The 26,354-nt window shown below is 45.4% G+C and overlaps 2 protein-coding genes across 3 annotated transcripts; one reads left to right on the top strand and one right to left on the bottom strand.

Moving 5' to 3' along the window:
* Positions 1-50: 50 nt before the first annotated feature.
* On the bottom strand, positions 51-1,893 carry LOC136543636 (protein ALP1-like). Its single transcript, XM_066536023.1, has 6 exons — positions 1,708-1,893; positions 1,588-1,601; positions 1,082-1,334; positions 765-990; positions 206-688; positions 51-64 (listed from the first exon to the last, which is right to left on the bottom strand). The coding sequence occupies exons 1-6, from the start codon at positions 1,891-1,893 to the stop codon at positions 51-53; spliced, it is 1,176 nt and encodes a 391-aa protein (XP_066392120.1).
* Positions 1,894-14,453: 12,560 nt separating this feature from the next.
* LOC136541611 (uncharacterized) lies at positions 14,454-24,815 on the top strand. Of its 2 annotated transcripts, none has more exons than XM_066533587.1 (6): positions 14,454-15,186; positions 15,956-16,170; positions 17,931-18,108; positions 18,189-18,274; positions 24,059-24,150; positions 24,273-24,815. In XM_066533587.1, the coding sequence occupies exons 1-6, from the start codon at positions 14,758-14,760 to the stop codon at positions 24,530-24,532; spliced, it is 1,260 nt and encodes a 419-aa protein (XP_066389684.1). In that variant the 5' UTR covers positions 14,454-14,757; the 3' UTR covers positions 24,533-24,815. The 2 variants fall into 2 exon arrangements, with proteins under 2 accessions (XP_066389684.1, XP_066389683.1); XM_066533586.1 differs by having other exon boundaries at positions 14,457-15,186; positions 17,886-18,108.
* The last annotated feature ends 1,539 nt before the right edge of the window (positions 24,816-26,354 follow it).

Below are 26,354 nucleotides of genomic sequence, written 5' to 3'. Positions count from 1 at the left end.
GGGCAACAAAAATTATTCTTTTATCTATACTCTATAATAAACAGAAATTTTCATATGCTATAACCTGATAACATTAGAATCAACCAGCACACTGCAGAAGTCTCATTACATTGCTCGCAAAAAAAGAAGTCTCATTACATGCCACACATATTTAGGAATATTGCATTCTTCATTACATGCCAATTATTTGTGCGTCACTACATACCAATCATATTCTCAGTGGGGTGATTCAACTCAGAGCTTGATTCACCTACTTTATCTCTCCACATACTACGTGCTATCTGATCTCTTTTAAGTACCCAGGCTTGACTCTCAGCACGTATGTCACGATATGTCCTATTGCTCCTTGGCAAAGCCCTGTACCATGATTCTTCATCGTAGACGTACTCATCATCAGCAGCATGCTCTAGTATCCAGTTGTGAAGCCCACAGCATGCGAGAACAATCTTAACTTGTATTTTCAAAGGAAAATTTGGTTGACTTTTAAGGATTTGAAATCGATTCTTCAAGGTACCAAAAGCACGCTCAACTGTTGTCCTAAGAGAGGAGTGGCGGTGATTGTATAACTCCTTATAATTTTCAGGTTCTCTACCACCTTTATATTCTTTTAGGTGATAACGGACGCCACGATATGGAGGGAGTATACCAGGTCTTGCTGCATATCCAGCATCTGCCAGAAAGAATTTTCCTAAAATATGAACATGTTGCTTAAGGTTAGAGATGAACTATGTATTGTTTAATTTGTCAAAAACATGACTCCCTACCTTCAGGTATTTTTAGGCCAGTGGGGCGTCTTAGAGCATCTTCAAGTACATAAGAGTCATGAGCTGATCCCTCCCATCCAGCTAAGACGTATATGAACCGCAGGTCAAAATCAACGGCCGCAAGAACATTTTGAGTCGGGATAGACTTTCTACCCCTAAACCTGCCTTGCATGTGTGCAGGGACAAATGCTGGTATATGAGTACCATCCAAAGCTCCTATGCATCCCTAAGGAAGACAAATGATGTTTTGTTAGACTAATTAGCATGCCTCTCCTTTATGTTTCAATATCCTAGCTGAAGGTGTTTCATGACTGTACCTCAAAGTAAGGGTGGAACCTTCCTAGGTTACTTGTGATCTTTGGATGTGTTTCAGTGGTCCTGATGTATATGAGTTCTCTAGCAAGTATTGCACACGCATCTAAAACCTCATTAAAGTACCTACTAACAGTCTCACCTGATCGAATGAACTCAAAACCAATAGCTCTATTAGACCATTTATGACCCACAGCATGCATAAACATTGCCACTTGTTCTTCCACAGTCACATTCAATGAAGTAATAATATATGAACTGACTCATCCTTCGATCCATCTGGTTAGCAAATATTCCCAAAAAAATAAAAATTTCAACACACATCGGATTGGGGAAAAATAATTTAGACAAATATTACTCACTTCTGCTAGATGATCTCTACCAACAACTCGTCAAAAAAAGCATTTTGAATGTCATATGTTTTTCGTATGGACTCAATAGAAATGCATTTGTCTTTTAGCAAAAGAAGCCACAAATAATGATTAGTACACAAGCCTCTGCAATCAGCTACCAAGAAAAACTTCCCTGTTGGGAGATGTGCAGATGCACGTACCTGCATACAAGATGGTGTGACCTCGACACCGTCGCCCTATGGTAGCGATGCGGAGGAACGCGACGCCGGAGGCAGAACCTCCACGCCAGGCCAACGAGCCGCGCAGCGTCGGATGCCGGGCCCCACGGTGTTGCAATGGGAGAGCGACGCGCCCTCCGTGGAGAGCCGCCGCGGCGGCGGGCACGGTGTTCTTTTCCCCCCAACAGCGAACAGATAAGGAAGGATAAGGATAAGCGGTGAAGAAATATCCAGGAAAGGGTCCATGCTTAGTTTCGCGCCATATATGCACACACGCGGCAAAGTTACGCGCCATTTTTTCCCGGGCTGAAGGCAGCTCGCGTCGGCACACCAGAGTTGCGGCGAAGGAATCGTTCGCCGCACTTTCGGCAAAAAATCCTGTGGCAAAGCACTGCGGCAGCGCCGGAGATTCTTTGGCAGCCTCACCTAGGGTAGTAAACCAAACACCTACCTAACTCGGTTTGGCATGCCTAAAATGCGGCGCGGCAGATTATGGACACGAACCAAACGGACCCTTATTCTTATTTGTCTAACCATAATAAAAGGTCCTTTATCAATGTACCCACGGGCAAATTGCCTCATTTTGATGGGACAAACTTCACCAAGTGGAAGCACTTGATGAGCGCCTATCTTGTAGGTCTTCACCCTGGTCTTTGGGAGATTGTAGTGAATGGATTACAACCACCGGAAGATCTTGAAGCGCCAACAAATGAGGAGCTAGCTGCTGTCCATCTCAATGGCCAAGCCACAAGTATTCTTCTTAGTGCCTTGGATGAAAATGAGTACAACCGAGTGATGAATGTCAATGCTGCAAAACAGATTTGGGACACTTTGCATCTAGCACATGAAGGTGTTGATAAAGTGAGGAAAGTAAAGATTGATTTGTTGATGGCTAAGCTCAATAGGTTCGTGATTGTTGATGGAGAGGGGCCACAAGAGATGTTTGATAGATTGATGACCTTGGTGGGCAAGATTAGAGGCTATGGATGTGATAAGCTTGATGATCACAAAGTGGTGAAGGTTATGTTGGAAGCCTACTCACCAAGAAATGAGACCATAGTTACCTTGATTAGAGATAAAAAGAAGTTTGAGCACTTCACACCTAATGATGTGCTTGGAAGATTGTTGACATTTGACATGCAAAGAGAAGAAGTCAATGAGAGGAGAAGACTTGGTGAGTTGCAAGCCAAGCTAGAAGGCATGAAAATCAAGAAAGTAGCTCTCAAGGCCAATAAATCAAGCAATCAAGGCACCTCTAACAAGGCAAAGGGCAGCAAGCAAGCATCAACAAGTCAACCCAAGGAAATCAAGCCAACTCCACAAAATGACGATCCAAGTTCATCCTCAAGTGAAGATGAAGATGATGGGGCTGATTACATGAAGATTGATGACATGGCTTTGTTCATGAAGAGCTATCACAAGGGGCTAAAAAAGAATGGGTATAAAATAGTACAAAGAAGGTTCCCAAACAAGAAGAAGAGAACTTGCTACAATTGTGGCAGCACGGAGCACTTCATTGCTAAGTGTCCCTATGACAAGAAAGAAAACAAATACAAGAGGGACAACAATGAAGGCAAGCATGAACATAAAAAGAGATACAAGCAAATGGGAGAGGCACATATTGGGCATGAATGGGACTCAACTAAGGAGTCAAGTGATGAGGATGTGAAGGTTACAACCGTGGCCATTCAAAAGTCATTCTCTACACCAAGGCTCTTCAACATCATGTCCGATGATGATGACCACCGCTCCACTCATGTTTGTCTTATGGCAAAGGGTGAGAAGGTAAAACGAAGAACCAAATCTCCTCCACCTCCTAGTGACATCTTTAGTAGTGAACTTAGTGATTCTAGTGATGATGATACTAGTGATGTTGAGAAATATGCTAAATTGACTAAAAAGTTGGATCCTAAGACCAAGCTCTTCATCATAAATCTAATGGAGGAATTAGAAAGTGTCAAAGCCGAGCTAGCTGATAGAGATGAATATCTTGAGGAAACCAAAAAGATGTATATTGGCTGCAAGGAAGCTTTTGAGTTAGAGAGAAGTGAGGTGAACTCTTTGAACAAGGCCTTGGTCGAAGAACAAAGAGAACATGCTCTCACAAAGAAGGCAAATATTGCAATCAATGATAAGTATTGTGTCTTAGTTGAAAAGCACAACAAACTTGAGAAGCAATATAATCTTCTATGCGAGAGCACCCCACTCCCCTCTAACACAAATGACACTTCTCCACTAGCCAAGGATGTGAAAAATGCTATAATCTTGACTTAAATGTTTATTCCACTAACCTTACAAACTTAGAGGTTATGAAAAAGGAGATTGCTAGGCTCAATGCTATGTTAGGAAAAAGGTGCATGGAAGGCAAGAAACCTACTGGTGGCAAAGTTGAAAAACCAAAGAGGCTATAATACAAAGGTGGAAGAAATCCACGCATCAAAGATGGGCTTGGGCACATCATGGAGGTAAAACCAATGGGAGAAAGATAATCAATGGATATGAGTGTGTTCAGTTCATGAGCAAAGGGCAGGAAGGTATAGATAGGTCTGCACAGATGGTGGCACAAGGCCAGCCTAGAGTAGCACCGTAGCCTATGGGCGGTAGTACCGCTGTGAAGGGTGGCAGTGCCGCCCCCACAGAAAAGGGAAGACCACCTCCTTCTCCTCTGCTCATGTCAAGCCCAAGAAGAAGGTGTCTCATCCTGAATAGGTTGTCTAGAAACCAAAGAAATATATCTGGGTCACTCCAAATAGATATGCTTATCAACCAAAGGCAAAAGCACATCAACAATGTTTGAATTCTAACTTTGTTTTGCAGCACAATAGCAAGGGGGAAGTGTTTGCCAAGTTTGTTAGCAATGGTCAAAATGTTTATCTTAATACTTCCATTTGGGTTCCTAAAGTTCTAATGACTAATGTGCAAGGCCTCTAGAATATTTGGGGACCTAAAACTAGGAACTAAACTTGTGTTGCAGGCATACTCCTCCGGTGGGTCAAGTTGGGTGTTTGACAACGGTTGTACAAATCATATGACTAGAGAAAGGAGTATGTTCTCATCATACTCCCCAACTACAAATTCAGATGAGAATATTATATTTGGTGACAATTCAAAAGGGGGTGTGATTGGACTTGGTAAAGTAGCTATTACACTTGATCATTCAATTACAAATGTCTTACATATTGATTCCTTGAAGTACAATATGTTGTTCGTCTCTCAATTATGTGAGATGGGCTATAATTGTCTCTTCACGGATAAGGGTGTGGAAGTCTCTAAGAGGGAGGATTCCTCTATTGTGTTTACGGGTCTCCTCAAGAACAAGCTTTACCTAGTTGATTTTAGCAAAAGTAAAGTTAAGCTTGAGACCTGTTTAGTAGCAAAATCTAGCATGGGTTGGCTATGGCATCGCCGACTAGCTCATGTTGGGATGAGGAACTTGGCCAAACTCCTAAAAGACAACCACATCCTTGGACTAACCAATATTCAATTTGAGAAAGACAGGATTTGTAGTGCTTGCCAAGCCGGAAAGCAAGTAGGTGTACCTCACCCACCAAAGAGCATCATGACCACCACACAACCGTTGGAGTTGATTCACATGGATCTCTTTGGACCGGTCACCTACCTAAGCATCGGGGGTAACAAATATGGTCTAGTTATTGTTAATGATTATTTCCGTTTCACTTGGGTGTTCTTTGTTTATGATAAGTCCCAAGTGCAAGAGAAAGTCAAGATATTTGTGAGAAGGGCACAAAGGGAGTTCGGTCTTCCTATCAAGAAGATAAGAAGTGACAATGGGACTAAATTCAAGAACACTCTAGTTGAAGAGTTTCTTGATGATGAGGGCATCAAGCATGAGTTTTCAACTCCTTACACCCCTCAATAAAATGGTGTAGCAGAGAGGAAGAACCGTACACTTCTTGATATGGCAAGGACAATACTAGATGAGTACAAGACATCGGACCTCTTTTGGAGTGACGCCATCAACACCGCTTGCCATGCCATCAATCGCCTCTACTTACACAAAAAACTCAAGAAGACTTCATATGAGCTTCTAACCGATAACAAACCAAAGGTGTCATACTTTAGAGTGTTTGGGTACAAGTGCTTTATACTTAACAAAAGACCCAAAACCTCTAAATTCACACCTAAAGTTGATGAAAGCATTCTTCTTGGTTATGGATCAAATGAGCATGCCTATCGTGTCTTCAACAAAACCATGGGTAGAGTTGAAGTCACGGTAGATGTGACATTTGATGAATCTAATGGCTCTCAAGTGGAGCAAGTTGATTCAAGTGCTGTAGGAAAGGAGGATCCACCATATGAAGCAATCAAGCAAATGGCTATAGGTGACATTAGGCCACAAGAAGATCGAGCCACTGATGATGAGGATCCATAGGATGTTGCTGCATAAATTTCCGCTGACGTACTCCATCGACAAGGGTAGCACTCGCCTGCTGAAAATCAGCAGGGCGATAGTGCCGCTCCTGAGGGCGGTAGTGCGCCCCATCCACCTCAGCAGTAGCTCCTTCAACTCCTACTCCACCACTTCAAGGGCTCAACCTGGAGCCTATCTTTGAACAAGAAGAAACTAAAAGTCTAGAGGAAGAACAAGGAGGTGTTGAGCATCCAAGGCTATGTCACACTATACAATGGGATCACCTCATTGACAATATTCTTGGGAGCATTCGAAAGGGGGTAACAACTTGTTTACATTTAGCAAATTTCTATCAATATTACTCATTTGTTTCCTCTTTGGAACCTCTCAAGGTAGAACAAGCACTTGGAGATCCAGATTGGGTCATGGCCATGCAAGAAGAGCTCAACAACTTCGAGAGAAATCAAGTGTGGAACTTGGTGGAAAGGCCCAATACCAATGTCATTGGTACCAAATGGGTCTTCCACAACAAGTAAGATGAAAATGGCATGGTGACAAGGAACAAGGCAAGATTGGTGGCCCAAGGCTTCACTCAAGTAGAGGGCTTGGACTTTGAAGAAACATATGCACCGGTAGCAAGACTTAAAGCGATTCGAATGCTTCTAGCCTTTACTGCCCATCATGACTTCAAGCTGTACCAAATGGATATCAAGAGTGCATTCCTCAATGGCCCAATACAAGAGTTGGTATATGTGGAGCAGTCACTAGGATTTGAAGATCCCAAGTTCCCCAATCATGTCTATAAACTCTAAAAGGCGCTCTATGGGCTTAAGCAAGCACCAAGAGCATGGTATGAATGCCTTAAGAAATTCTTGCTCAAACAAGGCTTTGAAATAGGCAAAGCTGACCCTACACTCTTTACTCACAAAGTTGGAAATGATATATTTGTGTGCCAAATATATGTCGATGACATAATATTTGGTAGTACTAACCATATGTATTGTGATGAGTTTAGTAGGATCATGACTAAGAGATTTGAGATGTCCATGATGGGTGAGCTGAAGTTCTTCCTTGGATTTCAAATCAAGCAAATAAAGGAAGGGACATTCATTAGCCAAACCAAGTACACCCATGATATGCTTAAAAAGTTCGACATGGTGAATGCCAAGCCTATCAAAACTCCCATGCCAACCAATGGACATCTTGATCTAAATGAAGAAGGGAAAGCCGTGGACATCAAGGTATATCGATCCATGATCGGCTCTCTACTTTACTTATGTGCATCTAGGCCAGACATAATGCTTAGTGTGTGCATGTGTGCTAGATTTCAAGCCAACCCGAAAGAGTGTCATTTAATGGCTGTTAAAAGAATCTTAAGATATTTAGTACACACTCCTAACCTTGGCTTGTGGTATCCTAAGGGCTCCAAGTTCAATCTACTTGGCTATTCGGATTTTGATTATGCCGGTTGCAAGGTAGATAGAAAAAGTACTTCGGGGACATGTCAATTCCTTAAACGGTCCCTAGTGTCTTGGAGTTCAAAGAAGCAAAATTGTGTAGCCCTTTCCACCACCGAGGCTGAGTATGTTGCAGCCAGTGCATGTTGTGCTCAACTACTTTGGATGCGGCAAACCCTTCGTGATTTCGGATGTCAATTCACCAAAATCCCACTCTTGTGTGACAATGAAAGTGCCATAAAGCTTGCAAATAATCCCATAAGCCACTCAAGAACCAAACATATAGACATCCAACATCACTTCTTGAGAGACCACGAAATCAAAGGAGATATCGAAATTTGTCATGTGAGTACCGAAAAACAACTAGCCGATATCTTCACTAAGCCTCTCGATGAGTCAAGGTTTTATGCTTTGCGTAGTGAGCTAAATATACTTGATTCTCGTAATGTGGTTTGAAATATGGCACACCTCTGTTTGACAACCTAGCGACATAGGAAAATGATTTAAAAGGATACTATATTGTGTTTCAAAACCATTTCAAAAGGCTAACTAAGTGTCATGACCATTGTCTGTATTGTTGATTGCTTACCGGTCATGATATTTAGATAATATATATATCCATATCTGAGGTAAAGAAGGTCATAGAGTTTTAAGCGTAATCCCTACAAAATTGGCAGGGCGGCAGTGCCACTCTTAATGGTCGGCTGTGCCGCCCTCTAAAAACTGGGTCGTTTTCTGCCAATTTTGGCTGGGTTGCGAGGCCCGTTTTCTTCTATCTATTTCTTTCTCTGGCCCTCGACTCAACTCTTCCCTTCTCTCCCAGCCGACGCAATGCCCGTGCTCCTCTCCTCTTCTCTCTCAAGCACATGCCACTGCCGTTCCTTATGGCCTGCCACCCCGGCAGTGTCGCCCCTGTAGCTAGCCAAGTCTTCTCATCGCTGGTCCCTGCAGGAAGCTCCTGGCCGAGCCCTTTCTCCTCTTCTCCCACTATTCCAACAATTTGTAAGCAAGGTTAAACCCTAACCCCATTCGATCTATGCAATGTGAAGCTTTTAGTCATGGATTCCTGTTTCTAGGGGGAGTATGAAGGGTTTAGAAAGGTTTTTGATGGTTGAATCGGATTGATTTTGAATTTCACTGGTTGGATGATTTTGGGGAGAGCGGCAATGCCACCCATAGGACCATTAATGGTACCTCTAGCAGATTCTAACTGCTATACTCAATCTCATTAATCTAAAAGTTCAAAATGGATTGGATTCATTTAACAAAAATTGTTTCTAAATATTTTTCATACTCAATCTTTCAAGTCCATGGCTAGGGTTTCATGTATTTTTCGTTTAGATTGTGATTATGAAATTGTGATGATGGATAGACACTATTGGAAGTAGGATTTAACCAAAACGAGAAAGGTGAAAATGAACTAGTGAAGCAACTGAGGGCGACAGTGCTGCCCTCAGGGGGCGGCAGTGCCACCCTCCCATGCTGATTCCAAATCCAGCAAAGCTTCTTGTGTCATTTTCAAAATTCTTTTTCTTGTTAAAACCTGCTTGTAGCTGTCTCTAACTCATCATCTTTTACAGTTTCTTATCAAGTCTCATTTAATTGCATAAATGGACCGAGGAAAAAGGATGGTGATGACAACTAAGCAAAAGGTCAAGAGAGGCAGGGGACAGGCAACCTATATTCCTAGTGACTAAAATCTTGATGAAGACCTTGCTGAAGAGGAAAGGATTCAGAGGATGGGAATGACTATTCGTGTGTGGCCTGATTCTCCTCTGCACATTTCAGAGTTTGATAGCAGCTACATGAGAGAAAACTCTGATGTGTTCAACCTCAATCCTCCCCAAAATAGTGACAATCACAAGGTCATTGATTATTCTATGAGTTGGAAGAAGACTGGTGAAGCTAGAGAGATTGATCCTTACTCCTCTGATAGATCCAATGGCATTGATTATAGATTTTAGAATGCTTTCCAATCTGATTTTTATGCCACCTATCTAAGCCAAAGGGAAAGATTAGCAAGATGTAGTACATTAATTTTGGTGACTTGGAGAGCAGGGATGATCATGGGTTTGCTGTAGCCATCAAGACCTATGACCACTTTGAGATGATAGATATCATGAGTTTCAGGTATGATTGGAACAGGGAGATTCTTGCACAGTTCCATGCCACTTACTATTAGAACAGGGAAGTGGATGAGCTTCATTGGATGACTGATGGGTGACATTATCGCATTGATTTTGTCACCTTCTGTCGTATTCTTGGTTTTGGACACATCCATAGGGGATATGAGAGGATTCATAATGAGCGTCGTCTTGAGCCAATGGAAGTAAGCTTTATGTGGGAGGATCAAAATCTTGCAGTTCCTGATTGGTCAAGGACCAAGCTCAAGAGCTTCTATTACATCATGAACAATTCTTTTCAGGATCACTCTTAACCCCAAAGATAATGCAACAGATTTGAATGGCTATATCACTAATGTGTTGTCTAGGTTTCCCAACTATGAAAAGTTTAATGTTCCAAGATTTATTTGGGTTGAGCTAGCATATGCCATGGATGATGGGAGGAGATCTTTGCCCTATGCTCCTTACCTCATGTTTATGATTGAGAGAGTGACTGTCATGTGGTTCCCTAAAGATTGTGAGCACACTGTTTACAAGATCCAAAAGACCCATGGTGGCTTAAGGGGACTTGGCTCAGCTACTCAGCACACTGGTTCTGGTGGACTTGGAGATAGTGGGGCAGCAGGCTTTCACTCTTCTGGAGCTACACATAGAGATATTCCTGAGCCATCCAGGGCTAGGGAACAAAAGAAGAAGTCAAAGTAGGGAAAGATGAGTGCATGGATGAAGGCAATCTTTGCTCATTGTGCATATGCTTCATAGACTGCTTATGAGGATAGAATGGAAAACAGGGAAGCAGTGAGGCATGCTAGGGAGATGGCAGGGCTACCACCACTTCCACCAGTGCAGTCACCACCTTAGTTTCCTAACTTGCCTCGCCTTTCTTCCTCTGACGAAGAGCAGGATCAATCACATGAGCATCATTATGAATAGCCAGATGATCAGCAGTATGGGCACTCATATGAGGCGTTCAGTCAGTACTATGGGTACCCATAGGGGTAACATTTTGAGCAGCCCCCACAGCAGCAGGACCTTGGTGCAGAGATTCACTCCACAGAGACTGATCCACAGGTTCAGGCAGTCTTGCTTCGCACATATTCTAGGAGATCGCGTCCTTTGACGGATCAGCCAGGTCCTTCTACTTCAGCTAGGGCATCTCCTTTGCGACGTTCAGCACGCTTCACTTCTCGCACCCACGTCGCCGGACGTGCCTGCGTCGACTCCGATAGTGACGAGTGACTTTTCTTCTTTTTCTTCTCTTTTTGGTACTTGATGCCAAAGGGGGAGAAAATTAGAGGGGTCAATAGATTTTTGACGCCATGAGTTATCTGTAGCTGCGCCTTATGTCCAGATCTGTTGAGAGTAGTTGATAAGTTGTGAGTTTGAGAGTCGCTCAAAACTCTATTTTATGAAATATGCTACTTTGTGACTTAATTTGCTTCGAATATGGACATGTATTCATGGTTACTGTTTTAGCTTGTCATATTCTGAGTTTAGATTGTTTTATATTTATATGATCTGTTATAGGAATTTGATTGCTACCTGACTGATATAGTCAGGACGGCAGTGCCGCCCTCTGTGGCCGGCAGTGCCGCCCTATGCTGTATCAGCCAGAGTCTTGTATGCTTGAACTAATATGACCTATCATATGCATCACTCTTATTCCTGTGACACTTTGTTCAGCACCCCACATCAGGCATGGATGTAGGGGGAGGTTCCCATCACACATAAAATTAGAATCATGGCCTTTTATGCTAAATTGAGAATTCAAATCTCTATTCATATATTTAGGGGGAGGCTCCTACACCCATAGTTCGAAAATATTAGTTTAGATTTCATATCATTTGTAAGCTCTAATTGGGTTGTCATCAATTACTAAAAAGAGGAAGATTGTAAGTGCAATCAAACCCTATTGTGGGTTTTGGCATTGATGACCACCAAATTAGAGGACTAACAAGATTCATTGAGATGACAAGCAGGGAATCAAAAAATGAGGATGATGTACAGGTTGCAGGTGTCCTAATTACAAAAGGTGGCCAGGCCTAGCTCAAAGGAAGTTTAAATTCTTTTATGTTTTGAAATTGAGTTTAGGGAAAGCCGCACTATTAAGAGGGATTTTAGAACAGTTGGTCAACTGTTGAACCAGATGCTTAAATTCATAGATTTACATCCTCTCACCTAGTCAAAACAGTCAGCCAAATTTCATATCATCTTACCTGTTTTGGCTAGGACGGCAGTGCCGCCCTTAACTGACTATTGGACCCAAGGGGTATTTATACCCTTCAGGCCTGGCCCACAACGGTCATCTTCTTCACTGAGTCATTCTACTCAAAACAAGACAGAACCAAAGCTCACTTCTCTCCTCCATTGCTGCTCCACCATCCCTTAAGCAAATCCTTGATTCCAACCATCAAAACTTGAGAGAAAATGCAGCAAAACTCGATTGGAGAGCAGATCCACTGATTCCCAAAGTCTAAGAGCATTTGGTTCATATTTGGCCGGCAGTTCTAGGGTTTGTTACTCTTGGAGCTTGCTCCTAGCTGGCTAGGCGTCGCCCTTGCGCTTGCTAACTCATGTGGCAGCCTTGGGAGGTTTGTAACCTCATTCAAAAGCTAAGAAATCATCTCTTACCTTAAGAGTTCGCTCTCTTGATTTGAGAACGAGGGTAAGGCAAGCCTTTGTGGCAAGCCCAAGCCTTTTGTGGCTTCCTCAATAACGTGGACTTAGGCAAATCTTTGTGGTGAGCTGAACCACGGGATAAATCTTGTGTCTCGCGTGCTTCATCTTGTTTACTTGCTGGTTTAGCTCTTTGCTAGCTGTTATTAGGGTTTGGTTGCTCGATCCATATTTGTGTGGAGTTTCTGTGGTATTCAGTCTTTGAACTGGATCTTGTCTTTCTATTGCAAGATTAAGCAGCTAGTGGAGTCAGGTTCATCTCTGTAAAATCTCAGCTGTGTTAGATTTATATTCGTAGAGTGGCAGTGCCACCCTGAAAGGCCGGCAGTGCCGCCCTCTGTTCTAACAGAGTTTTGAGTTGAATTTTTACAGGCCTATTCACCCCCTCTAGGCCTCCTTTATCTTCCTGTAGATCCTACAATTAGATTAGATGGTTCTGCCATAGCCACCGCCGCGGCCGGCACAAGTAGGTCGACGCTCTCCCCGTCGCTAGATCTACGGCCTTTACTCCTACCTGCCGTAGTTTGGGTCTCTTCCCTAGGCCACTACCGCACACGCTAGGCTGCTATGGGTGAGGCTTCGTCTAGTTCGTCGTTCATCCCAATTCCCAACAGCTGCCCTTTCTCTGTATTGTTAGAATGTCCATTCTTTAGGTGGTTGGAAGACTACAAGGAAGTAGTCACAAAGAAGCTTAAAGAAGATTTGCAAGCTGCAGTGCCATACGAAGGTCGAGGTGAAACTAAAACTAAGGACGAAATGAAGCTTAAAAGCATGATTTTTTGATGAAGAGAGGATGTATCTCAAGATAGACATGCTTATCGATCTGGTCCATCTGCTCGTCGTGCTCTGTTTAGTCATGATTGTCATAGGTCTTTTAGGTGTGGTAGTGCTTATTAGCAAGTGAAGAAAGATTGTGTTGTATGACTCCTGGTGGTGGTCTGTTTAGTAACTGATATGCAGTAATGTGTTGTAATGACATCTAAGTCCTATGGAACGAAGAAGTAGTTATTAGCTAAGAAGTTGTTTCCTGAAATGGGCATGTGTTTTTCACTTGTTATGCAAACCATGTGGTAGAATTTGGATAGAATTTTGCTTTAATTTGGACAGGATTTTGGTAGAATTTGGACAGAATTTTAGTATAATCTGGATAGAATTTTGACACAATTTTATGATCATAATAATATTCCAGAAACTAGTTCACATAAAGATTCACACAATACATAGGTACCGTTAAGTTACATAAAGGTTTACACAATAACATAGCTCCAGATACATTAACTGAACGAGAAGATTTGGTGGATTCTGTTCGTCTCCCTTGCTTCCAATCTACATGCTTCTCTTCCTCAGTCTTGCCAGCGAAGAGGAGGCGTCGTTGCATTTGGTCCTTGGCATTAGTAGTAGCAGTGGCCAACAGGCGGCTATCGGCTGCCGGCGATGCGGTTGAGCTAGGCATTGTGAAGCTGGAGGCCTGGAGCTCGACAGGGTCGCGCGAAGCACTGCACCTGCGCGAGGCAAAAGTGCGTGCAGAACCCGGCCGACGAGCGGACACGGCAGGTGTTGAGCACGTAGCATGACGCGTACTCCATGCCGCGTGCCTGCACCACCAGCCCCCACACTTGCCGCTCCGCCTCCGAGGCGGAGGCGCCGCCGTCCGCGGTGGCGGCGACGGCCACCTGCTCGACAAGGATGATCCTGTCGGGCCTCCGCTGCCCGCCCGGCCCCCACCGGCGCCGCACGTTCGGCCCGCTCTTCGGCGCCGTGGGCTCCCGCCGCACCGCCACGCGCTCGCCCTCGCCGTCGTCGCTGCTGAACAGGTGCACCAGGAACGACGCCTCCCGATGTGGTGCATGATCTCCACGACCGACTCAGGGGCTCTCCGTGAACTCCCGTCAAAAAGACCATGATCACAAAGAAACGAAGAGCTAGCTCAAGGGCAAAACGGGACGAAAAAGATACCATGGCAAAAAAAAATATATTAAATTTGGTAATTAATCCGTCGTCGAACATTTCGGTGGACGTGGCTTATTTAATAGTAACAAACGGACAAATCCCATTTACAGAAAAAAAAAATCCCAAATGAACGAATACATATCTCATTTACGAGAAGAGCCAAGCCCACGTTTCCTAATGGCAGAATCGCCATCTTCTCGTGCACGGAGGGAATCAACCAACCAGAACCAGCAACGGAACGGGAGTAGCAGAGGCCAGAGGAGACGCGACGCCAAGTGGAACCAAACCGGCAAACGGAACGGAACCTCTCCTCGGCTCCTCCCTCCCGGCCTCCCCCCTTGGTTCGCTGCTGTCGCCCGCCACGGCGCCTCCTCCATTTCCAGATCTTCCCGCCGCCCCCAAAAATAGCGCCCACCAAAACCCTACCCTGCCTGCTCTTGCCCGCCCCTCCCCTCCCCTCTCCTCGCGGCCTCCGCCCCCGGCCCCCGCCACCGGAGTAATAAACCCTAGCCCCACCTCCGCCGCCGCCGCCATGGCCGGCCCGTCTGGCGCCTCCTCCTCCTCGCGCGGCGTCGGCGGCGTCGTCGACCGGTTCTACAGCCCGCCCCACGTGCGCCGCCAGCAGCAGGAGCAGCAGCTGCAGCGGCTCAAGGGCCTGGCCCAGGGCCAGGGGCAGCAGCGCCCGTCGTCCCCGGCGGCGGGGACGCTCACGCCCAGGGCCGCCGCCAGGCAGCAGAAGACGCCACCGGCCGAGACGCCCGCCCCGGTCAAGGAGCCCGAGAGGCGGGCCTACGCCGCGCCCTCCAAGCCGCCGCCCGTGTCCGCGCCGCCGGCCTCCACCGCCAAGGCGGCGGATGCGGCCACCGCCGCTACCCCGGCGGCTGCGCTGGATGAGGCGGGGAATCTCGACAGGTTCCTCAGCTCCACCACGCCATCTGTGCCCGTGCACTACTTGCCCAAGGTCTGCCTCAGATTCTTGTTCCTCTTTCGGTGGAATTTTAAGTTGCGTGCTTGCCTTTGCTTGCAAGGTTGCATTGCGCGTGCGTGCGTGCGTCCGGTGCTTGGTTTGACTGCGACGAAACGTTTATGGCTGCTAGAATCATGCTGATTGTCAGATTTTTTGCCTGATGGTGCTGAATTCGTATTGCTGTTGTCAATCTTTGTGATTGGGGAAAGTTTGGGACCCGTAGCTGTGACGATACTTTGCTTTTCTCTAGTGCCAAGTTACACCTCAACGATTGGAGAATTAAATTAGAGAATATTCCATTTTTCCTATATTTATGCCTACTTGTTTTATATCTGTGCTGCATGAGTGTGTTACTGTTGGTGATTTTTTAAAGTTTTTTACCTAGTACACAATTGGAAAGTGTTGCTAGAGCGATCAATATCAACTGCACTGATGTAGAAACCCTTTTCTTCAAACAAAGAACTGTTAGTTCAAAGGGTTGGGATGAGTTCCCTATGTTGATGTTGCAGTCAAGTGAATCAGCCAGCCTAGGTTCTTTCCCTGGGCAAGCTGGTTAGGAAGCACTTAGTGCCAAAAAGAATCTGGTCAGTAGCATTATTTTATGGTCAGGCCAGCAGTCCTGCTTCCAGGAGGGGTACAATTTATATTCATAATAATAGAAAAAGGAGTTTTTTGTGATAATTATTGAATATATTGCTTTTGAAGTTTTTTTTGTTTCCTCGGTTTGGTTTATTTTATGATAAATGATGATGCATTTATCCAGACCAGCATGAGGGGATGGAGGATTGCTGATGTTACGAATTCTCGACCATATTTCTGCCTCGGAGATCTCTGGGAGGCTTTCAAGGAGTGGAGCTTTTACGGGGCTGGTGTCCCCCTTGTCTTAAGTGGAAGTGAATCTGTGATTCAGTATTATGTGCCATACCTTTCTGGTATACAGCTGTATGCAGACCCTTCAAAGCTTTCATCAAGGACCAGGTAAGATAGTGTATAAGATCAACATTTGTTTTATGTTCTTTATTTTTGTCAGATACAATTTTCTGTTCTTCAATAGCCTTGCTTTATAAATGTGAAACAGAAGGAAATAATCTCATGGCTTCTGAATCCTTGAAATTAGTTATGAACTTTGAACCTCTGTGCATTTTTTTTTCTGTAATGAGGAGAGTGGATTTTTCTTATGGCTTGTATGCATTGTGCTGTTACCTTTCGGACCATCTTGACAACCAAAATATTCTTACTCTGTTTAGTCATTTACATCTCAAAAATCCGTATCATACAAAGGATTAACTTTCTTAAGAAAGTCCAGGAAATTTGAATGCTTCAGCTTTTTTTTGTGGCTAGAGTTTAATATCAGAGGCTTAGTAAAATTTTATTTTCTTATCTATTCGCATTTTCAGTTATTAAAAAGGTATTCTGATGTGACAGGATAGGGCCATCTGGTAGGCAGCAGATCGATTGGCCCATCGGATTTTTAATGGATCGTAAATAGGGATATGATTTATACTTATTGAACAATAAAAATGGTTTCAGTTTAGAAAATCCTTTCCTTTCTGATGGAGTCTAGCAAATCCTGTTGATGAATGGCATTAGCTAAGATTTGTTTTTTTGAATCCATGTAATGTAATATAAAGCTGTATATTGTCTATTGAGCACTTGATCATTCTTTGATCTAAAAAGAATGTGTACAGCTTTTCCCTGGTTCGTCTCCCAAGTGGTTTTGTAGTCAGGTTATGTCATAGTTGCCAATATGTCTTTTTGCTTGTTATTCACGTATGTGACACTCCATAAAATTTGACTGCTCAGTATAAGAGCCTTTGATCTGGTTAAATTGCCAATGGAAATTGGAGTACTGATATGCAACTCATGTATTCACTTTTTGTATGTGGTCGTGAATCTGCTTTTAATATTATTCTTCCTTGACCTGTGAGACCTTCTTGTATTGGGGAGTTCCTTTGATTAATTCAGTTGTGGTTGATTGATCTATTGCTCAGCTGATCTTACTTTTCTTGAACTCGATTGATCATATCATGTTTAACTTGGTCGCCCAACAAGATTCTAGGACTGAAATAATTGTAAGAACAATGCAATGGGAGCAAGGAACCTCCTCTTCTACCCAAAACCACTTAAGCATTTTGTTGTTGCGCTTATTGGGTTAGCTTTAAATTGCCCATGAATAAATGTGTTCTTCAGGATATGTCTTATTACTGAAATTGGACTTATCGAAACTGCCATCAGGATAGATGACTCTTTTTATAAAGAGGTCAATTGCCATTGGATTTGACACTCACTCATCCATTGTACATGAGTTGATTGAATTATCACATTTTTGGAGCCTAGAGCAGAAAGAGAGGATGTAAGTTAGTCCTTTTGCTGAGGCTTGATATTTCCTAATAATGCAAACAACACCTTTACTAGAATTTTGAGAAATCTAGTTTATTTTACCTATATGATTTGTTGCTGTGTGTTTTGCAGCCTTACAACCTACAGGTCACTAGGATTTGCAAGTCTTTTAGCTGTGTATTGTTTATTGCGTGGAACCTAGTTCCACATAAGGACATCAAAATAAGCATCAAAACTAAAAGAAATCAACATGAATTGTCTGAAGGCTTTTTTTTCCCAGTATGGTTCTTTTCTTGGTTCTGCGGTTTCATAGCTCGTAACACTGTCTTAGTTAATTTTCTCGCTTAATTAAGGCATCCTTGGGAGGAAAGTGACGGGGAATCAATGGATACTAGCAGCGAAGGTAGCAGCGAAACTGATGCTGACCGATTAAGAAGCTCAACCGTGGAAGCTACATGTCGATTGGACGGTGGCTTTCAAAGGGATGGTGATGAAATGCACTCACCATCGACTCGGCCAATTTTTGAATATCTTGAGACGGATCCACCATTTGGTAGAGAGCCTTTAACAGACAAGGCAAGTCTTTATTTCGTATGTCAAATGAAATGTGACTAGATATGTTATTTGTTGACACTTTACTCTAAATTTCAATTCAGGTGTCAGTTCTTGCAAGTAAATTTCCAGATTTGAAGACATTCAGAAGTTGTGACCTGCTGCCAACCAGTTGGATGTCTGTTGCATGGTATGTCTATAATGCTCTTGGATTCTCTGACATCATTTACAATGCAATCTTTTTGAGTGGTAGCATCTCTGAACTGTGCTGCTCTTTTTTATTTGATGTCTATAAGCTTTTAACTATTCCATTTCTTATAGGACAAACTTCCAACTTTACCATTTTAAGTGTTTAAATAACTAATTCCCAACTTTATACACGACAACAACAACAAAGCCTTTAAGTCCCAAACAAGTTGGGGTAGGCTAGAGTTGAAACCCAGCAGAAGCAATCAAGGTTTAGGCACGTGAATAGTTGTTTTCCAAGCACTCCTATCTAAGGCTAAGTCTTTGGGTATATTCCATCATTTTAAGTCTTCTTTTATTGCCTCTACCCAAGTCAACTTCGGTCTTCCTCTGCCTCTCTTTACGTTACTATCCTGGCTTAGGATTCTACTACGCACCGGTGCCTCTGGAGGTCTTCGTTGGACATGTCCAAACCATCTCAACCGGTGTTGGACAAGCTTTTCTTCAATTGGTGCTACCACTAATCTATCACGTATATCATTGTTCCGAACTCGATCCCTTCTTGTATAACCGTAAATCCAACGCAACATACGCATTTCCGCGACACTTATCTGTTGAACATGTCGTCTTTTCATAGGCCAACACCATACAACATAGCAGGTCTAATCGCCGTCCTATAAACATTGCCTTTTAGCTTCTGTGGTACCCTTTTGTCATATAGGACACCAGATGCTTGGCGTTACTTCATCCACCCTGCTTTGATTCTATGGCTAACATCTTCATCAATATCGAAATGTATTCTTCCTAGGCACTACTTGATCTTCCAAACTAATATCTTCCTCCTCTCGAGTAGTAGTTCGGAAGTCACATCTCATATACTCAGTTTTAGTTCTACTGAGTCTAAAACCTTTGGACTCCAAAGTCTCCCGCCATAACTCCAGTTTCTGATTCACTCATGTCCGGCTTTCATCAACTAGTACTACATCGTCCGCGAAAAGCATACACCAAGGGATGTCCCCTTGTATGTCCCTTGTGACCTCATCCATCACTAAGGCAAACAGATAAGGGCTTAAAGCTGACCCTTGATGTAGTCCTATTCTAATCGGGAAGTCATTCGTGTCTCTATCACTTGTTCCAACACTAGTCACAACATTTTATACATGTTCTTAATGAGCCTGACGTACTTCGTTGGGACTTTATGTTTGTCCAAAGCCTACCACATAACATTCCTTGGTATTTTATCATAAGCCTTCTCCAAGTCAATAAAAATCATGTGTAGGTCTTTCTTCTTCTCCCTATACCGCTCCATAACTTGTTTTATTAAGAAAATGGCTTCCATGGTTGACCTTCCGGGCATGAAACCAAATTGGTTCATAGAGACCCGCGTTATTGCTCTCAAAGGATGCTCGATAACTCTCCCAAAGCTTCATAGTATGGCTCATCAACTTAATTCCCCGGTAATTAGGACTACTTTAAATATCCCCTTTATTCTTGTAGATCGGTACCAATATACTTCTCCACTCGTGAGGCATGTTGTTCGATCGAAAAATATGGTTGAACAGCTTGGTTAGCCATACTATCATGGTTTTAAAGGTGTCGCCTAGGCGTCCAGGCGTACCCAGCTTGCCTTGGGAAACAGTGGCGCCTTGTCGCCTAGGCGCCGCCTAGGCGTCCAGGCGTACCAAGCACTTGCCTGGACGCCTAGCCGCCTTTAAAACATGGCATACTATAGCTATGTCCCCGAGGCATCTCCACACCTCGATTGGGATACCATCCGGTCCCATCGCCTTATCTCCTTTCATCCTTTTCAACGTCTCTCTGACCTCAGATTCTTGGATTCTCCGCACAAAGCGCCTATTGGTGTCATCAAAAAAGTCATCCAACTGAAAGGTTGTGTCCGTATTCTCACCATTGAACAATTTATCAAAATACTCTTGCCATCGATGTCAGATCTCATCATCCTTCACCAAGAGATGCTCCTTTTCATCTTTAATGCACTTAACTTAGTTGAAGTCCCTTGTCTTTCTCTCACGAACCCTAGCCATCCTATAAATGTCATTCTCTCCTTTATTTGTACTCAAATGTTGGCAAAGGTCCACGTAAGCTCTACACTTTGCCACACTTACAGCTCGCTTTGCAGTCTTCTTTGCCACCTTGTACTTCTCTATGTTGTCCACAATCCTGTTATGGTACAAGCGTCTATAGCATTCTTTCTTCTCCTTGATAGCTCTTTGGACTTTCTCGTTCCACCACCAAGTATCTTTAGCCTTGCCTCCACTTCCTTTGGTTACTCCACACACTTCTGAGGCCACCTTTCGAATGTTGGTTGCCATCTTCTCCCACATGTTGGTTATGTCCTCTTCTTTCCAAGAGCCCTCTTTGATAACCCTTTCCCTGAATACCTCTGACGTCTTCCCTTTCAGTTTCCACCACTTTGTTCTTTCAATCTTAGCTTGTTTATCCCTACGGGCACGCACCTGAAAACGAAAGTCTGCCACCAAAAGCTTATGTTGGGAAACAACACACTCCCCTGGTATCACCTTGCAACCCAAGCATGCTCGTTTGTCCTTTATTCTTGCGAGGACAAAGTCAATCTGGCTAGAATGTTGTCCGCTACTAAAGGTCACTGGATGAGATTCTCTCTTTCTAAAGAAAGTGTTGGCTATCATCAGGTCAAAAGCTACCGCGAAGTCCAGAACTTCCTCCCCCTCCTGATTCCTACTACCATACCCAAAACCTCCATGAACTGCCTTGAAACCTGCGCTTGTAGTACCTACATGCCCATTAAGATCTCCTCCTATAAAAAACTTCTCACTACTAGATGCAGCTCTAATCAGCCCATCTAAGTCTTCTCAGAACTGTCTCTTAGCACTCTCGTCGAGGCCTACTTGGGGGGCATACGCACTAATTACGTTCAAGACCATATCACCACGGGACAATTGTCTGATGGACATCCAAAATGATGGTCGTTTGGTGGCGGACACCCCGTTTTGAGCAGTTTGCCAGAAGACACTCTGGTTCGTTGAAATTATGCCACAGGACATCGTGGCCCGGTTTCAGTCGGTTAAGGAGAGAGAAAATTTTGTTTTGGACATCTGGTGCACCTAAGCCACACTTAGGTCCGCCCCAACCTAGTCTGGTTGGACCCAACGGAGGGGATGGCGCCGCTGTACCCCAACGGCACGGTGTTGTCGTAGCCGTCGCCGCCACCGTCGCTGGCCTCGTCCAGGAACCCCAGGAGCTCGACAGCGCGCAGGTGGCCGCGGGCGTGCTCCACGCCGTCGTGCACGCGGGTGGCGAGCGCGGCGGCGTTCCCGAGCTTCTCCAGCGCGGCCGGAGCCGGCCATGGTGGGTGCGGTCGGCGTCGATGCCGGGCTCGTAGCCTGGGCAGGCGTGTGCCGACGGTGCATGTGCTGTGGGCGTGGGCGGACAGAGCACGGCCGGGGCGAATGGAGGTCACGGCCGGCATCGCGGCCTAGGCGGGCAGACGGAGGTCGTGGCCTGGGGCAAGCGAGGGTGGCCCTGCGGCCTCGCCAGAGCCGGCCATGGTGGACGCAGCCGTCTTCGTGGACGGGCTAGCGGCCCCGTCAAGCTGCGCGGGCCTTGGCCCCGCAATCGCGCTTGTGCTTGTGTGCATGCGCGTGCTGCACGACGCAGCAAACGCCGGCCAAGCCATGCACCATGGCTCGCGCAGCCTCTGCTCGTGGCCTGCCCGAACTGGCGGCCCCGCGCGGCTCTGTGAACGCGACCGATGATGGCTTCCGGCCGTCGTGGCCTCGCGCCCATGGCCGGCAATAGCTTCCATGCAGGGACGGACAAGCGTGCAGGGATGGCGCCCTTCCTTTCTCCCTCGCAAGAACAGCGCCGGGCGTCGTCATGCAGGCAATGGCGCATGACTGTACTACTAGCCATGGGGAAAGCCTTGATTTGAACCCAACGAATGTGATTGGAGGGTTAGAGGGGGTCGTGGAGTGGTGGGGCTTGGCACAGACGTGGCGCTCCAACGCCAAGGCGAGCCGCAGGTGGGCGACCGCGCGTTTGCGGCGCGCATGGAGGCCCGGGGCGCGCGTGTGCTCCTCGTGGACAGCCGCGTGTCACCATACCTCTGGCTGGACGCGTGCATCCACCTCGTCCATGTGCTGTCGCCGTCGCACCGGCTGCTGCTGCACATGCGCGTCGCCCATGCCGGCCTCGCCCGTCGCCGTGCGGACAGGCTCGCGAAGCCCCGCCACGCCACAGGCGGAGTCCGCGCCGGCCAGATTTGGCCACCGGCTGTGCCCTGTGCTCTGCTCTTGGAGTCTGCGGTGGCCGTCGTGTCCACGACGCAGACAGGCGAGGTGAGGAAAAAAAGAAAGGGAGAGAGAGAGGAAGGAGCCAAGCAAGCAGCAGTGGCGGTGGCGCGAGCAACCATGCCAGGGCAGCGGCGGCATGTGGCAGCGGGCTACAGCGGCGCACGCGTAGCAGCAGTAGTGCCAGCCGGATTTGGAGCAGCGCCGCCGGAGGCGTGGGCATCGGAGGCGCAGCCGCCCGCAACGGCGTGATGCGCGATGGCAGGTGCGGGAGGCGGAGAGGGTGGCGGGGACAGGAAACAGAAAAAAGAGAAAGGGAGAGAGGAAGAAGAAAGCGACAGGGGCAAGAATGTCATTTCACCGTTGTTCTCTCTCAACCGGCTGCAACCGGTCCGCGGTGTCCTGTGGCCTAATTTCATCGAACCAGAGTGTCTTCTAGCAAAATGCTCTAAAGTGGGTGTCCGCCAGCAAAGGACCATCACTTTGGATGTCCGCCAAACAATTGTCCCCATCACCAACGACAAGCTTGACTAAGATAATCCTATCTCCTTGCCTTCTCACTCCCACCACACCATTCTTGAGGCTCTTATCAATCAAAACTCCTACTCCATTTCTATTCGCGACTGTCCCTGTGTACCAAAGCTTGAAACCTGTATTGTCCACCTCCTTCGCATTCTGACCCTTCCATTTAGACTCTTGAACGCATAATATATTTACACGCCTCCTAGTCGCGGTATCAACTAATCCTCTTAACTTACCTGTAAGCGACCCTACATTCTAACTACCTAAATGGATCCTAGTTGGTTCGGCTAGCTTCCTTACCCGTCGACTCAGATGTGAAGACCCTTGCTCATTTTTCACTACACCCGGGCGCCGATGTAGCATGCCACTAAGGAAGCGACGACCCGATCCTTGCTCACTTGACACCATGCCCAGATCGCGACACGGCGCGTCACCAAGGGGGTGCCGACCCGGTCCTTGCCCATTTAACACCATACCTGGGTTCTAATATGGCGCGTCGCTAAGAGGGTTACGCCCCAATATTTAAAAATTATAAAAGAGGTTTTCTTTCGGGTTTCATCTCCATTAGAATGGCTAGATTTAACGTTGGCTCGCCACGCCTATCACAACCCTCCTCCTTTGCCAGGGCTTGGGACCTGCTACGTTGAGACAACATAGGCGGAGTTAATTCCCAACTTTATACCGATACCAAATTAATTTTTGTGTTCATTGCCACTACCAATATTTTTGTGAGACCTCATTTCACAGTTGTTGTGCTCTTCTATCAGTTACTGGTGCTTATAAGTTTCTATATAGCAAGAATTATCATCCATGTGTTGTGGTTCAAATAGAGGGTACACTTCATATTGACTGATAGATTACAAAGGGGCACTTGCTAAATTTCAGTTAAATAACTTTTGTAAAATTTTAGAGTAATACTGTAACTGAAGTGTTGCTATGACTCTACATCAGTTTCATCCTGGGGCTTACAATTGCAGGTACCCTATCTATAGAATCCCAACTGGACCAACCCTCAAGGATTTGGATGCATGTTTCTTGACATTTCATTACTTATCAACACCTTCCAAGGGTATGTTCCATCTTTTGCTGGTATCTAGTCTTTTCTTGCACCAGATAAACTCCCCTCATTCTTTGTTGCTGTATGAGCTTCCATTCTTCAGTTCATTTGATAGCTAGAATCCTTTTTCACAGATACTGATCCCAGTACACCAGCATGCCCCAGTTTTGGGGGCCTTAATTGCTGTATGAACGCCACTGGTAAACTAACATTGCCTGTCTTTGGGCTGGCATCATACAAATTGAAGAGCTCTATTTGGTCCTCAAATAGGCCTGAGGAGCAGCAGCTTGCAGCTTCGTTGATGCAGACAGCAGATGACTGGCTTCGCCATCGCCAAGTGTACCATCCAGACTTCCGATTCTTTCTCACCCACTGCAACACAGCATTGAGATGACACGAGATGGCCGCATCTCGCTGTAAATTGTCTTTATTAGTATGTTATATGTTGTTGGCTGAGCCGGGCTACCTGTAACACTATGTTGTTGATCGCGTAAGGTAGCGCTTCTCTGAACTTTTTTGGTATGGTTCAGTAGTTCAAGCCAGACAGCTAATTTGTAACTTCTCCAATAATGCTTTTGATGTAGGTAGACTTTTGAGAGTAAACATTATGGAGATCTGTAAAACAGAAACTGATGGTTATACTTGAGAACACATTGCTTATCATTCAGTTTCACCTCGTATTATATGTTTTCATCAAAGATTCATAATATTTGGGGCTTTTAGAGCAACAATCAGTTTCTGTCTTTCCAAAAGGTGACCTCTGAAGCTCTTACAAAATCTAGCGACAAAAATGATGGATTGTGCGGTGGTTGTAGATGTCATTTTACTTTGAATGGTGTGGGCTAAAACTCCTTTTCCCGAGCAAGTATCTTGGAAAGTGGAAACAAGGAATAAGTATGTTTCTGTCCCACCAACTCTTGTGTAATTTAGCCAACATTTAGATACTGTCTAAAATTGGTGCCGACTATCAAATCCATTTGGTTCTGATGCCATCTAAGGTGAAACCAAGCTGGGTATGAATTTGAGTGTTTGCATCTCCTAGGTATGAAATTTTGGAGGATTGTTTTTTTTTTTCCTTGCCTTCTCTATGATTGCCTAGCCCATGAGGCGCCTTTGAGCTTATAAGGCGGTTTAAAAACTCCACATCCGAGAGTGCTCTTGTTTTCTTGGACCATATTCAGCCGAAGGATGATTTCCTGGCCCATGTGAAAATTCAGTCAAGCGTCTAAGATGATGGACCTACTCCATGATCAAAGGTCAAACGTCATTGTGCAAAGTTTGTAGCCTAGCCTATGAAAGGATTCACTGCGATGAGTTAGCGTGTTCCATGCCTGCTTGACTATCTCTTGGAAGCAAGACCCGCACGTCCAGAAATTTTCGAATTTGAAAGGCGTGGGATGACGAGGTTCAAATTGATTGGCCACGAGGAGTAGGCAATGATCCGGATGCGAGGAGGATAATACGTGTAGTGTATTATGGTTATCAAAGGTGAATCCCAATTTTCATTGCAGACGAGAGTCATTTGACGTCTTTCATTATTCCATGAAAATTTTCTATTCTAGAGATATATTCTTTCCGGTCGTAAAAATTTAGCGTCGCTCTGAATCTCTGCACGAGGCTAAGGTCGAGGGCATTTTTGTCCCTAGCTCTATAAATTGAAATATTGTAGGATAAGCCACTTTTGTGTGTACTTTTAGAGTCCGTAAACAATATAGGGACATAGTTTTTTTCACACGTCTTGAAGGGTCCTGTGTTAGTATTGATCTCCCACCAGTTAGGCCCAACGGCCTAACTGGGCCTTGTCCTCGCGCCCTGATCGGGGGCGCCCAACCCTACATGGTTGGTGGGCCCCCGTCGCACAGCGCTATAAAGGAAGGTGGGGGCCGGGGCTCGCGACACGAGGTTTACCGCGCCGCCAGTCACCCCACCGACATCCTAAACCCTAGACCCGATCGAAAGTAGGGGCGCTGCCAGCGACGGGAAGTACCACCGACGCCGGCAACGCCACCCGACGCTCACGCCGCCGCCGAGGACGCCACAGCGCCGACTCCCTCTCCACCGACCATCGCTGCCGGCGCGCAGATGGCGTCCGTCAACGAAACCCCGGCCGGAGCTTCAACAACTACGACGTTTGACGGTTTGCTACTTATCACCTATCTCTCAATCTCTCTCTGTGAAATCCGATTGATCTATTACTGTGCTAAGAATCCCGATCC

This window comes from Miscanthus floridulus, chromosome 3, assembly GCF_019320115.1.
Source record: "Miscanthus floridulus cultivar M001 chromosome 3, ASM1932011v1, whole genome shotgun sequence".
Taxonomy (NCBI): domain Eukaryota; kingdom Viridiplantae; phylum Streptophyta; class Magnoliopsida; order Poales; family Poaceae; genus Miscanthus; species Miscanthus floridulus.
This window is presented reverse-complemented; position numbering and strand designations above follow the sequence as displayed.